General features: G+C 31.5%; 1 protein-coding gene across 1 annotated transcript; it reads right to left on the bottom strand.

The window, feature by feature from the left end:
* Positions 1-4697: 4697 nt before the first annotated feature.
* Positions 4698-15542, bottom strand: Gr23a (Gustatory receptor 23a). Its single transcript, XM_035359189.2, has 4 exons — positions 13989-15542; positions 11596-11664; positions 7800-7889; positions 4698-4962 (listed from the first exon to the last, which is right to left on the bottom strand). The coding sequence occupies exons 1-4, from the start codon at positions 14982-14984 to the stop codon at positions 4894-4896; spliced, it is 1224 nt and encodes a 407-aa protein (XP_035215080.2). The 5' UTR covers positions 14985-15542; the 3' UTR covers positions 4698-4893.
* Between the last annotated feature and the right edge of the window lie 297 nt (positions 15543-15839).

Here is a 15839-nt window from a genome sequence, read left to right as displayed (position 1 = left end):
TTTATCCTGAACATTAAAGGTCTGTGGATTTCTGCTCTATATACAAAAAGCACATTCGCAAAGAATTTTGCAAATGTCCCATGAAGGGGTCCAATATTTGGTCTTTTACAACGATTTTATTGACAAGTTTTAAAGAATACCACATATATATACACCTGATATTAGAATGGAATCATTATTTGTGCTGCATATTTTAAGTCTTTCCCCCCCCCCATTAGAAATTTTTATTTTTCCATTTCTTACCATTTCTCGAGCTTCGTTAAGTCACTCTGCATTATGATGCCAGACTTTCATCCTTCCTCCAATTTGACAAGTATTACTATTCTAAACATTATGAACCTTGCAATGTGGCAAATCGTCATTTGTCAGAAGTAATACCATTTAAACCAGCTTAAGATAGTTATATTTTAAATTAAAACAATACTATCATTTATAAACCGAGTGATTTAAAATCAGTATACAAACAATAAAACTTAATATCAAGACCTCAGCGCTTATCTTGATATTTGGCTAAATAGGTTGTCCCACCTTCGTAGGCTTCGGCGAAGATTATACATAATTAATAATAAAAAGTTTTTTTTTTACAAAACAAAATACAAAACACTCATTCTCCGATAAAAAGGAAATTTTTTGGTATTATTCCGTTAGAGCTGCGTCATTTAAAAATGAAGGAAAAATTAGAAGAAAACAATGTTATAATAACACGCCAAATATCGTGGCTCGAGAATTTAACGTTTAAAAATATTGCGGATCGAGATTTCTAGTTCTCGTTTGAAATCATCACTCGATATTTTTTTGCCATATTTCGCCATTTTTTCAATACGATAGATGACACAATTTGGCCTAATGATCAAAAGGCTGTCATAAGATTCTTTCAGGACAAAGGAATAATTCATAAACTTTGATCTCAAAACAATCCGATAAAGTTAATTTTTGACTCAAACAAAGCTCCTATATGGTGTTGGTACGTACGTTTTTGCTGTGGAAAAAGAAAAAAAAAGGATTGAGAAACAAAACATGATTTGAAAACTCGCGTCTTCCTTTCCTCAATGCCGTTCGTTTTATCTGTCTACGGTATCAAGAATTAACATCTATTGAATTTTGCTAATTTCAGTCAGATATCAGCCATAATACGACAATAGATTGGAATAACTACTTTAAAATCTTTGTACAAAAAGGTAAAAACAACGTTAGACGTGTTCTAACGTTAGACGTGTTAGCAATGGGTATTATCCATTGCTCCGGAGCAACGGGGTTTATGCCGGGAAAACAACGCGTATAGCAGCATGATATTTTCAGACTGCCGGAAAGGATGTAAAAAAAAGAGGAATTAAGAAATGCTTAACATTTCACTGTGAATCGCAGTTATAATCTTACAGACCCCGAAACTGTATGCTATATCCAAACTGTGGAGCGATTCTGGGGCAGTGCTAAACGGTGAAATAAACCTCAGCGGGAACACTGCTCGCCACTATAGTTAGAGTCGTATTTGACAGAATTTATGTGGCGTCGGTTACATTCAAAAACTGAAAATTTTTCTGCAATATTGAATGATATTTGTAATTTTATGCCATCTGTTTATATTGAATTTTATTTTGTTTTGTTATTTTTTATTTATGTGTAGAATATGCTAGATTAAAAAATTAAAAAGAAAAGTTTACTTTCTTTAAGAAATTTTTAAAAATTTACTTTTTATAAAACTAATTTCTTTTTAGTCTTTTGGAACTCTATTATTATTTTATAATTAACTCTATTATAATTTACTCTATTTTATAATTAACTCTATTATATACTCGGCAACAACTGGTGGAAAAAAAAAAGCGGCTAATTTTAACTGACGCCGATCGAATGGAATAGTACCATTTTTTCCCTCTAAACACAAAAGTAATTTCTGTCTTAACTAAATTGAACTTAAGCTCTTCTCATATTACATTGTTTTATTTTACTACATAAAAACTGGTTTTAGTTTTACTTATAAATTTTCATTTATACATTATTTTTATATCATTCAAATCAAAGAAAAAAAACTAAAACACATAAATTAATGAAAAACAAGTTTATACTATTGAGACTAGTTTTATACTGAAAAACAGTTTTTACAACAAGTTTTTAAAAAAGCAGTGAACCAGATATCTGGGGTTCTACTGCATATTTTAGCACTTAAAATTAGGCGAAAAGTTCAGCCTTTGTTTGACTCAGAATTTTGAATAAAACTGTCGATTTTAAGGTCGAGCCTCTTCTTCATGGAAAAAAATTGCAAAATGAACGTAGCGCTATCGGTTGAGGAAAATAGTAATGGAACGTGAAAAACTTAGCTATTAGAATTCTGAGCGCGTTTAGAAGACCTGGTTTAGAATCAATATCATTAACTAGAAAAAGTACCTTTTTGTGAATATGAAAATCTTCAAGAAGATCCATTTCAATAAATGAACTAGCTTTATGATAATTTCTTTTATGCATCCAGTGTACCCTTCGCGTTTAATCTTATAAAGAACGTTAACCTTCGTATGGTCTTACATTTGCAAGAAACAAAGAGCAGAAGAAGTAATATGGATTTCATTGCGATTAGTTGCATTATCAGCTAGATAACTGTAGCAAACACGATATTTTAAAGCTATATGTTCTCTCACAATGTTCTTGGTGAGAGGAATAAATTACCGATGGGTATAGTACATTCCGGAAGAAAGCATTAAGTTCCAAGTTTTGGGTTATTTGAAACAGCAACAGTATGATTAGATATGGAAAATTTCGTATTTCTCTTTTTTTCGAAAGTGAGATTTATAACACAGTAACACGTTTCTTAACACAGTAACACAAAATTTTAATGCTACTGTAGTTTGACTGCTATATTTTAAAGTATATTGAGAAGATATGGTAAAAATTCGGCCAAGAAATAAAATCAGGTATGGGAATCTTTATTCATTCCTTTATTTCTCTCTTTATTGTTCCAGTTTAGGTATTGTAGAGTCATTAGATTATTTGAAGCAGGAAATGTCTTCTCGAATAGGGGCCGAGTGTGCTACCGTTACACCACGAAGGCATGCTGGAAGAAGGGAGAAAATACCTTAACCTATTTTTTTAAAGGGTGACCTTGAGATTAGGAGACCCAATCACCAAATCCTGGTGGTGACGAATTTATTGTCCACACCCTTTAGTTCAGGCGCCATTTGTAAAATCATAAGGATTTTTTTTTTTTTTTTTTTTTTTTTTTTTTTTTTTTTTAATGCAGGAGACGTGACAAATATGCAGTGCCCGCCCCGTGACTCCAATCTTAGACCTCTCGAAAACTCAGTGTGCTGCCATTACACCACGAAGGCATGCTGGAAGGAGGGAGAAAATACGTTATATACTCCCTATTTTATAGGGCTACTGAGGATTAGGGGCGCATTCGCCAAATCCTGGTGGCGATGAATTTTCTTCCACAACCTTTTAGTTCGGGTGCCACTTTTTATTGAAGCAAGAGACATTAGAAATGTGCAATGCCAGGGCCCGAACTGGAGTCTGGAACTCTCGAATACGCTCTGAGTGTGTTACCATAACACCACGAAGGTATGATGAAATGAGTGCTAAAATACTACTTTATAATATTAACAATTTATATCTTTATGTTATTTTTAATAATATCTCTAAGTGGTGTAATTTATAATATACCTAGCTCATGTGACTGTATTAATGTTTTGACTAGGTTGAATTAAATTTGAAAATGGATTTAAAATACAAAGCTTCTTATCACAAAATCCAATAGGCATAACTTAAAATTTGTTGCAATTTGTCATTAAACGAAAAATCTCAAAGCATTTAGTTGGACTGAAAGAAACGAAACTGGGCATTTGTAATGCACGCTTTGTTTCCCCTTTGCGCCAATTCTACTTCCATATGCTGTTTCAAACATATCAAAGAAACATAGGAAAACTTATCGTTAACGTGCATACTATTGTAAAGAACTGAATATTACGTTAGCTACTGAATCAAATTCCTACATTCGTGCGCTCGTTTTATTTTAAACAATTAAACAAAACATCCTCATGTATCCGCTTTAAATATTTTGTAGTAGTATGAAGTGAATTCTGAAAGTTTATATGTATAATTTTTGATTTTACAAGGACTTTCAATCACTTTGTTCAAATTATAATGTAATTTGTAGAGACATTAGGTATATTTTTGGAAGCTGGCAAGATGAAAAATTAGTAAACGCCTCCGCCGGGAATCGAATCATGGACCTCGGGAATAACGACCCAGCGTGCAGAACCACCACACCACGAAAGCACGCTAGGAAGGCGGGAGAAATACCTTATATACTTCCCGTTTTAAAGGGCGACTGGGGTTTTTAGGGGACCCAAACACCAAATTCTGGGTGAGGAGAATCATCATCCAACACCCTTTAGTTCGGCGCGCCACTGTAGAGACATTACGTATTTTTGGAAGCAGGCAAGCTGAAAAAGGAGGAACGCCTTCGCCGGGAATCTAACCGCGGACTTCTGGAATACGCGCCCAGTGTGCAGACCACCACACCACGAAGGCAGGCCAAGAAGGTGGGAGAAATATCTTATAAATTAATTATTTTTGTTTTGATGAATCCCAATTTGAAACTCTTAATTAATTTATATAAATCTTCTTGCTAAATTAAAATTGAGTTTCATTAAGATCATAATATATTTTTAAAAAAGGATTTGGAGCAAAATACAAAGCGATTAACATTTCATAACTTTTTATTAGTCCATAATGAATAATTCCTTTCTAAAGTGCAAAAGTCAATGGTGTATCGAGAATTGCTGTACTTGAAAAACGATTGAAGTAATTGTAATCTGAATACTTCTTTGAAGCTGTCCGAATTCCTTTTACCTTTTCCTGCAAAGCATATTGTAAGCTTCTTTCATGTTTAATGCTTGGAATTCAGCATTCTGATTCATTGGGAGCCATTTGTACAAACACAACGACACAAGTAAATACAGCTCCTAAAATCTAGAAAAAAAGAGAATTTTTTTACACTCATCAGTGAAACTGAATGATATTTAATGAATATCAAACAAATATAAAAAAAATAATAATAATATGTAAAATGGTAAGTAGAATAAATTTCTAATTTGCTCTCAGCATTATTAACAATTTTTAGAATAGATGATTATTATTTAATTTGGTTAAAATATGTGAATTATACATAATAGATATTTTATGTGCTATTTACATCATAAAAAAGGAAAAATGGAAATTTCCTACTTTATATAATATTAAATGTGAGTACTTAAGACAACATTAAGCGTCAGGCTTTTCTTTTTACTTACGTCAGTAATAAGCTTGAGAATCTGTACCAGGAGATAGATTAAGAAATGTTAAAATAATATTGATGGAAAAGGGATCAAAGGTTAAGATGAATGCTTAGCGAAATGAATGCCTCTGTGGAGCATTTCAAAAGGAAAACAGATTTGTATTTGCATTGCAAAATGGGGAAAGATGTGAAATCTTCCTGCTTCCAAAACATTCAGCTGCGGGAAGCAAACCTTGCAAAAATTACTAAAGTTACAGTCTTAAGTCCATCGGCTATTCGTGGGTTTGAATTTTGATAGTCAATGGAAAGTAACTTATACTAAGTAAATCTGAAAAGTTAACCCTGAATTTCTAAAAATAATGTATAGAAATCTTTGTCAGAAGGAGCGCGAACGATTACGCCGCATAAGATTATACAATATATGGAATTAGAAACATTTTATGTATAATATAAAATATTTATATATATATTAGTATATTAGTAAATATTTATAAAAATGATCTGTCGGATATGGTATAAATCGCTTGAATTACAAACATAATAACTTATATCATTTAGCTGAGCTAATAGATAAGAAAGCCATAAATTGTTAGTAGCACTTACTAGACCAGAGGAATGATAAATTACCTATTAGCATAGCATAACGGGACGCAAAAAATAAGAAAACTAAAGTACAGTACTGCTAAATCAAAGCTTACTTAGTTTCCCTTGAGCGTTACAAATATTTATCAAAACATAATAAAGAAGAAGAAGAATAACACAAAGGGGGAAAATGACATTTATATTTATTTTGCTTTTGAAATTTAAATTTTAGTACGTGGAAGAAATCTCTTATGGTTATACTGAGCTATTCAAATGTATAAGGATAAATGTTAAATTTTCAAACTGTCATTTTTTTCAATACATTCGAATATGTTGAAGTAATTACTAAATAACTTTCTTAAAATAAAAATAAAGAAATTTTATGAAAACTTTCCAAATTTCTAGACAAAACTTTCGAAATGGGCTAAAATATAACAATAAATCCTTTTTCTTTCATTTATTAAATTTTTCTTCGACACATGCAAAAAAATTACATGCATTTTGTGCGCAAGAAATTAAAACCTCTTTCATTTCTTACTCAACTTGGCATCTGATGGCATTTCTCGACACTTAACATTTGATAGCATTCTGATTCGTAGCTTTGGGAAAAAATTAGTAGAAACTACTTTCATTACGGATTACAGATGCCCATTTGTCAATAGTGTCCTTTTCTCAAACTTAATTATTTTCTAGAGCCAGAAAAACTGTTCGCAAATAAATGTACTCCCACACAAAGTGATCATTCTTATTTCAAAAATTCGTAACTGAGGGTATCTACCTTTTGACAAGTACTATTAAAATTTGATTTAATCTGTACCTTCAAATCTTTGAATAAAATTTGTATCACACTGTTTAATTATTTACCTCCATTTATAGATTTTCTAGTGCGTTATTCACGTTTGTTTTAATGTAATAAAACTTGACTACAGATCATTAAAATCAATGCATCTTTCTTCAAATTCTCGTCATAATAATGCTACTTTTCGTGCAATATTTTTAAATATTTTTCATCCGAAATAATTGAGCATAATATAGGAAATGTACGAACATTTTGAGTCAAGTTACGTTTCCCATACTTGCAGTTTAACAACTTTAAATGGTTTAATAAGAGCAAACGTGAATGGTAAGTTTATTAACATTTAAATGTCCAGTTTTTAATTTAAACTAAGTCAATTTTAATTTAAACGAACATTAAGTCAATAAGGAATGCTAAATCGTTTAGATGTTTTTATCTAGTTATTTATTTATTTTTGTGTCCCGAAAAAACTGATTTAATTTATTAAATCTAAAAACGGTTTTAATAAATCGTCATAAATACCTTATCTCATTATACTAAATGATTTCTCTGCATTCTTTTTCAATTTCTTCAAGCAATGCAACAAACTTGATTATTTAGAACTCGTTCTCAGATAAAATTGATTGTTTTAGTTGTTGTTTCAATAACCTTCACCGTCTGTAAACTTTTGGTACGGTAGGTTACAATAAATACGTAACTAAGATATAGTTGCGAGTTGCATAAAATTGCTTCGGGGCCACCAGTTTGAAACCACAGTATTACGCTAAATGAATCAAACAAAATGAAGATGAGATAAAATTACTGAGAAGTTACGAGATTATTCGTAAAATATATAAAGGTATAAGAATGTAAAAAGTTTCGATCATTTTCGAATGTGATAATATACTTTGAGCGTAGTGCTACTAATAAAAGCCAAAGTGTTAAAAGCATTGCTTCATAAACAATAAGTTCATTTCCTCTCAACTCTCACTCCTTTTACGGGCGCACGCTTATTTCACACAATAAAAGCTTTAATTGAGATTCAATTTCTATTTGTTACTCTTTACTTGCTTTGTTCGTCTAGTAAAAGTAGCATGAGTGCAATATGTAGCTTCTAAGTGAACATACAGAAAAAAGGTGTCATACTTCCATGAAAAAAGGTGTAATCGTACTTACACTAAGGAAAAAGTGCTTTGATATGGTGAAGAAATTCCCCGCTGTAAGAACTACAGGATCTATTCCTTCTCGAATGAAAATGGCCTTCAGCTATAAAACGAGAGAAATTTTTCAGGTTTGATGACGACGACCCTAGAGTGAAAGGCATGAAAAATACAGAGCAGTATGCACAGATGCGAGATATTCTCAGCTCAAATATTGAATTACATAACAGCAGAAAATGCAAAAATTCCAATTTCAGGTTTTTATGACATTTATCTAAGAATTAAAATAAAAATCGTTTGAAATAAAGGGAAAAAATGGAACCAAGAAAAGGGGGAATTTTTGTCTGGGGTTTTCACTAACGAACATACACGAAAGCCATTTATTCAGTGCTTTCCAAATGTGACTTATGAGAAATTAAGTTAACGTTAAGTTATAGAGCGATTATAAAGGTACACGCTACAGATACTTTCAAAGTAAGGAAAGTATTCAGAAACCTTAGAGTTTAACATGCTACGCATTTACAGTATCGAATGCTTTGATGTTATTGCGTTGATCATAACAGTAATGCGAAGTTTCGCAAGCGAAAGTTTATTTTCCTTGAGTTAAGCGGCAGAAATATTCAGATTTTAAAACTAAACAGTATTATTATGTTACAGCATTTCAAGAATATATCCAATTTTTATAATTTTACATTGTTTTAGGGAATTTTCGGACATTACAAATATTTCAATTATGACAACTGAAAAATTCGTAATGCTATACATAATCCATATTCATAAATTTATGAATATTTCATTTATGAGAAATTAAAAGACTCCTTCTTCATTGATTGCATTCAGCACCATGTTGACAGTTTAAGTACACTTAAACTGAAAACTTCTTCCAATTTTCTAAACTTTACTAGAATGTTATAGAAAAAAAGGGAAGGCACTTTCATAATTGTTCCTGGTTTTCTAGTTAATAGATCGGTTAACTTTAAAAAAAAACAATTCTGTAGAAGGTATGAAATCTAACTTTTTACATGGCCTCTTAATATGGTATTTTATGCGGTATTTATACAATCTTTTATATGATAAATGTTTATACGATCTTAAGTTCAGCAAATGTCTATACTCACTCTAAAAAATAAAACACAAAATGTTTGATTGCCGTACACCGAAATATAACCGAGATATTTAATATTAAATGTGCAGATTATGCTTTCTGAAAATTCAGAAGAAATATCAGTTTGATGCAAAGTTTCTGATGCTGGTTAATTAACAGACTAGCACTGACATGCAGACTGTGAAGAAGTTTTAATGAATGGAAATATTTTCACCAAGGTGATCATATTCAGATACACTTAACAGAATTCGTGATTTAGATGAAAGTGGCAGGGTTCTAGTAATGGCGTCTAGCCCACTAACAACATTATTTACTTAAAATAAAAATGAAAAATATTTCTAGCTCAATGACTTCAAAATAATTTCAGTGAAAATACTTTCAGAGTATCAAATGTAATAAAAATATAAGTTAAAGAATGTTACACACTAGTAAATCACAAATAAACATCACTAAATGACATCATATGGGTAAAAGATCAAGCTCGAATTATCCTAATCTATGCTTTAATGTTACGTTAAGTTTTAATATTATGTTAATGTTATGTCGATACCTAAAGAGGGCGATAACTTTGATTTTCTGGCGCTGTAAAATCTATAAAATTACAGATTTTAAAATTAAATATCTCGGCCAAATTTTGTCGTGCGGGAGTCAGGCTTTTGTTTTATTTTATGTTTTGGGTGTATCGTGGCCAGGGCATTGCGTATTTCTTCAGTTTCCCGACATCGAAAAACCCCATGATTCTACGACACAAATTAGTAAATTATTTAAGTAAAAGACAAAAGAGTTACGTTGTAGAAGTTATGCTATTAGTGGCTGGCCACAGTTCTTCCATAATTAATCTGCCACTGATTAAAACAATGCCTGCGAATTAAAGGTTAAAACAATAACTAGGAATGAATAATATGCCCCTAGTAAAAGGTGACTCTAATAAAATCTACTCCGATTATTGTTGGTTTGCTTAGAGTCATTGAGGACGTAGGTTACAGCGTAGTTTAAAGCGGTTAAATAGCCGATAGCTCTTCACTTGCATTAGGTTCCAAAAGTTTTCCGTTAATTTAATTTGGCTCTGCAGTTCGCAGCGGTTATATGAATTATAATTTGAAAGCAGTTAATTTCTCTGAAACTGTTTAATTTGTTCTCTACAGGTAAAATGTATCGTTATTGTGTTTCAAATTAGTTTTCAGTTTCACCAGTAGATGAAGTTCTTGGGTGACGGCAAAAATTCACAAATATCCTTTAGTTTCTAACCGTTAGTAAGGTTTAAATAATTAAAATTTAAAGTAAGTATTGGCTAAAACTCCAAAGCACTATCAAAAGCATATTTAACTTTTACAGTATAAAATTTCAAGAAATTTCCTTCTAGACCTATAGATATCTATTTAACCTGTCTATATTTTCCTCTCACGTCATTCATCAAACTTCATTATGCGTCATCTTACGCTACTTTTCCCTCAAAACTTGACTGGACTGTTATTCATTCTTGATACTACATTTCTTTATATTTAACTATATATTCATGAAGATATAAAGATAAGGGAAATAACGTTGTGTAGTTTACTAATAAACAAATGTAAAGGTCAGTATAAAAACTAGCCCAAATTAGCAAAAAATTAAATAATTAAATTAAGAATTTTTTTTGCTTCTCTTTTCTAATTTTTATATTGCGTAAGGATTATGTTAATTTTAAGTTCCTTTCCTGTCGATTCTTAACTTCAACTTACTACTTCCGGCCAGAACGTAGTTTTAGAATCACGTCTGAATACATAATGAGGAAAGGCGGTACAACTGCGAAGTTCTTCGGTTCTTAGGGAGAGAGATACCAGGTATTCTGGATAGCACGCGTCCGCCTTTTTAGGCTACTCTCTCGTAAGCTATTATTACGCTCGGCCGTACTTTAGGCCCTTGATAGCTTCTCAGTCAATTAGCGTTAAGGAGCCAACTCGGTTAGAATCTTGATAGCTTCGGCTATATCTCTTTAGTTTAGATTAGTTTTAGTTTAATTCTTAGCCTCTTAAGTTCAAGCCCAAGTGTCGGCTTTTATTGTACATTCCAAGACAGAGTTCTGTTAAATCTTATTTGAATAATAAAGGGTTATTTACCCTTCCATCTTGTTGTTTCTTGTCACACGAACTCAAGCGATTATTCGCTGATCAGTTCTTAAGATTCTTCACGTGCAACTGTAACTTAGCATTTACAAAGTGGGCAACTCAACAATTGAATAATAATTTTTTATTCATTTATTCAGATTTCTTAAGATATTACACTAGACTCACGAAAATCACAAAAGATCGGTTAACTTCTTCGTAGTTTTATACACATAGTAAGACAGCCAGCTACTAGAACTCAAACAGATGTACCAAAGAGTACATTCTAACCTAATTGTATTAGGAGCTCTTAACAATGCCATTCTTATTGCTTGTAAGAAATTGCTTGAAATGAAATAAGCGGAAGGTACGTATAAGAAATAGTATATTGGGATAGTAATTTATCATTATATCACACCTTCATTTCGTAATATAAAGGAAAATTCTTCTAGAATAAAAGCATATGTGTTCAGAAATTCTAGATCACACTTTTGAAAACCTTAAAAATTGGAGCTTTTAATCTTAAAATGAAAGCTTTTTAGATTAAATGCTGCATAATAAATATGCAAATATGTTCCGAAATTAATATGTCAAATTCTGTATTAATGATTTTTATGCATTACCTGGTATCGAACTTCTTTCTCCAAGCCAGAAATATCAAGCTTCCACGTGTCAGCAACAAGACTGTTAATCTAAAATTAATGTCAGATTATACAAGTAAAAATTAACATTTTATAATCATCAAAAATAGAAAGGTCTTTTACTAAGTATAGAGATGTTGAAATGGAAGACTATATTTAACGCAGTTGCTACATCATTCCCTGCAATGATCCCCAAATGTACATTAAATATATTGTCATGTTTCTGTCACTATATAAAAACTAATGTGCGGAGCACAGCAATTCTACTTTAATATGTCAGTTATCAGTTAAATAACTGGGAACGCAGCATTTATGAAGCAATGATACACCAAATGGGAATTAGTCCCATACAAGGTATTGCTTGCTTGAAACTGTAAATGAATCATCAATTATAAAATTAAAATAAGGTCTTTTTATAAATGTGTTGATTGTGTTAATGTTTGATTAAAAGTATTGGTATTTTTTCTTTGTGTTGATTGTGTTAACGTTTGAATAAAAGTTTAGGTTATTTTTCCTTCTTCACTCTTTGTGAAGAGCGAAAGATTGTTCTACAAACAAGTGTGGATGAAATTGTTCGGAGTTTTCCCTTAAAAGTAAAATACAAATTATGTTTATTATTAAAAGTTAAGCAAGCTTAAAATATCGGTTTATAAATTTATATCAACAAATGATACCCTTCTTTTTTTTTCCATCATGCTAAACGCACGGTTAGTGACGCCAGTTATAAATAAGAAAGTTTTACACAGACATGCGATGTATCGCATTCATTTTGATACTGTTAACCAGAGAACAGAGGCTCCATTACCTAGCTGACATGACGTCTGCCTAAAAAAGCGTTTTTCGTAGTCGCAGATCAATTTATAGATTAGTTTCTACTTTAATATTACTTGTACGTGCATATGTATAAGTCGCCCTGTGTATGCATATTTCTATCATAAATTTTCTATATTATTCAAATTTATTGCGTTTTGAAATTTTTTTAATATTTTTTAACTTTAAAATTAATTTTAAATTTATTCACAGAATGCAACTTCTTCTCTCTTATTACATTCAGAATGAACTGCAAAGCAAGTAATAATATCAACAGTTTTGAATTTTATTACTTTCATCACTTGAGCAGAATATACATTTCACGTCTAAAACAGCAAGCAAACTACTCAACCTTTACCTACTTTCCGACCACCACTACCAACAACTTTCCAATCAGCCACTAGCTACAACTATATCAACCATCACCGACAACAGTACCAGCTACCGCTAACACGTATACAGATCAATTCAGTAAATTTTGATATTTTAGAGCCATAGATTCGAAATCTAGAGGAAGGATTTTCAAACAATGATGCATGTATTACTAATGGTGCAGTACATTATTTTTGGTGATACAAGTTTTACACAAAAGATTTAAATGAATATTCAAAACCAATGTAATACGGCGTGAATTTTCATCGGAAAATGCTTTTGTGATTGCACATATATTTCTGATTCTTATACGTCTTGTATAAAAATTGAAAAGGTTTGACAAAGCCTGGTTTAGAAGGTAATGCGAGAAGTTCACGCAACTGTTTCCTCTTCTAATACAGATATTTGCAAATTACATGCCTAGAGATGAGCTTTCCGAAGGCGAGGAGAAATTTAGAAGTCGCAAGGTCAGTAACAAGCTCTAGGTGAACTACGGGTATGCCTAACGCGCAGTGGCATTCATTACAGGCTTTAGCCGAACCTTTATGTTTCACAAGCATTAAATTACATTTTTTTTTTAAATTTCAAGTACATTTTACAAGAACTGTACTTTTTAGGCGAGTTTCATATTTCATATTGATGAAAAAACATTATTTTTTTAGTAATTTCATTGTTCCAGAAAAACAATTGTTAAAAGGCAGCAATATATGTACTGTATGCATTTGCAAAAGCTATACAATCGGAATATTAGTTGCAAAATTTTCCTCTAAAATAGTACTTCTCAGAACGCTTGTGGTGTTGTGCGGTTTTCATAACACTAGTAGCAATAAAATACTGTTTTCAGCTGCAAGTGATTGAGGTTCTCCTAGAAGATTAAATTTAAAATTTATTATTTCTAAGGTATTAAGTTTACAACAATCATTTCATTAAATTTGCATTATCAAAATATTATTTAAATAAAGCAGTCTTATTCCTGTACGCGACATTTAATGAAAATATCTAAATGTATTGTAATTATTATTAGCTTTTTTCCCTGGTGACACTTATTTGCAATAAATAATGGCGTGTGTGAAACAATATCATTTGAGGCAGCTGAGTGAATGTTTGAAAGTAGAATAATACATAAACATTTTTGTAAACATCGATATTTGACTTAAAATTAACTGCAGAATTTTAATGTAACATTTTAATACCTGTGTCTGAAAATTGGTTCCTTCTGTTGCCAACATCGTGAGTTTTGTAAGTTGCAGTATCACAATAAATGCAGGAAGTAATACTGCAATTGAATCGTTTTCTCTTAACTGCAGTATTGTCCAATAAAGCCCTACGCAAAATAAAGCAGGATTGCAGATTACGCTGACGCATAATAATAAAGAAAATATTCTTGCAATATGCTGAGCGGTAGAATGCAAATTTTCGTAATATTCGTTCCATACCCAAAATTTTTCTTCAAAATCAAAAGAACTTTTGTTTTTCAATAAAACAAATTCTACTTTAGACTTTCGAACAGCATCTCGCATTGCTTTTGATATGCAGAGAATCCATAAATCAACGAGAATCGAAATAATAAAGGTGTGAAGTACCGGGAAAAGCCGGAAAGTTAAAAGAAGAAAATATATCACAATATTATCAGTACGCAACTTAGGTATGATTAAAGAGCTTTGCAAATAACAATCTTCTTCCTCGTCAACAGGCATTGTTTGATTAGTCATCTTGCATTTTGTAACACTCATTAAACCAGTGAAAGAGAATGCTAAAGCTAATATGCCAAAACTTACAGCTAAGTATTTTGAAGAACTGGCTGTGATAACGAAATTTTTAGAAAACATAAACACTGCGTGCAAGATAGTTGCCATTTTTCTAATCATTATGATCATTAAAACGTGATTTGTAAAACCTTGAAGTAAAAACCCTGCACGAACACCTTCATAAATAAGTAAAAGGGATATATTAGGCTCTTGAAGTCGCTCTAAAATTTCAGCCGAACTCTCAATTATACACATGATGTCAACTAGAATAAAAAACATTGAAACAAATATTAAAGATGATGATAGAGGACTGTCTTTCAAAGTATATCTTGATTTTAAAGGAAGAAACCCGGAGCATCTCATAATATAATAGATATAAGGAAATAGTCGGCTGATATCTACGCTCCTATTCTTTTTTGCAATCACTGAAGCTTTCTTCATAGTTTTATGCTATATAATGTATTGCACTGCGTTATCAGACTGAATTATCATACTGAAAATGTACTCTCGAGTCCCACTGCATTATCATACTGAAAATGTAGTCTCGAGTTTTCGTTTGGGTATGATTGCGGTTTTCAAATTATATTCCGTCTTTCTCAACTCTTGCATCATATACAAAACGAAAATACAAACCTGCGATTAAAATTTCAATTACCAAAGACTTTTTTCTCTTGAATTACTTTAACTTCAAATTCAGAATGCAACATGACAGGAAGAATCAAATTAATGTAAACAGTACTAGGATTCGGTTATTTGAAAGCTGCTAGCTGTAAATAGAGCTTGCTCTCTTCTTTTTAATCATTTTTTCTTACCATGGTCATTACCCTCTTTGAAACTATAATTCTTGTTTCAGTAGAAGATTTTAATGCAATAGAAAGCATTTCACTGAAACTGGTTTTGTCGCAACTAAACTCTTAATAAAGGAAGTATTACTGCAGAACGTAGTGATCTCGTGCAAACTCACATTAATTTAATATTATTTTCAAGGGTATACGAAACAACCGGCCTATAATATTCCAGATATTTGATGTACGAACGTTTTTGTGGAATGATACAATATTTACGCATTTTCATAGTAAAAGATCCTTCATTTTCGTTTTAAAAGATGCTGTATCAAAATAATTGAGGCACAGAAAATACAATTGCGTGTTATGATTTGCTAAAAATCTGTTTTGGCCAGATTATTTCCGTATGTTGTTTTACTGCCCTGCGTGCGCTATGATTGCAGCTTTATAATGCACGTATCATAATATTAATCTATCCAAGTAAATTTTTTTTTACTTTACTACATGTGTC

Source organism: Stegodyphus dumicola, chromosome X1 (assembly GCF_044657685.1).
Source record: "Stegodyphus dumicola isolate Sdum_Otavi_A_Nest chromosome X1, ASM4465768v1".
Lineage (NCBI taxonomy): Eukaryota > Metazoa > Arthropoda > Arachnida > Araneae > Eresidae > Stegodyphus > Stegodyphus dumicola.
Note: the sequence above shows the minus strand (reverse complement) of the source record. Positions and strands in the feature narration are given on the sequence as shown.

What these genes read in the sequence shown, in the direction of transcription:
- Gr23a (XM_035359189.2), bottom strand. Translation starts at nt 14,984, where the DNA reads ATGAAGAAAGCTTCAGTGATTGCAAAAAAGAATAGGAGCGTAGATATC. An exon ending in GAACCAATTTTCAGACACAG is followed by an intron (nt 11,665 to 13,988) that starts GTATTAAAATGT and finishes CATTAATTTTAG; the next exon opens with ATTAACAGTCTTGTTGCTGA. An exon ending in CAAAGCACTTTTTCCTTAGT is followed by an intron (nt 4,963 to 7,799) that starts GTAAGTACGATT and finishes CTTTTTTTCTAG; the next exon opens with ATTTTAGGAGCTGTATTTAC.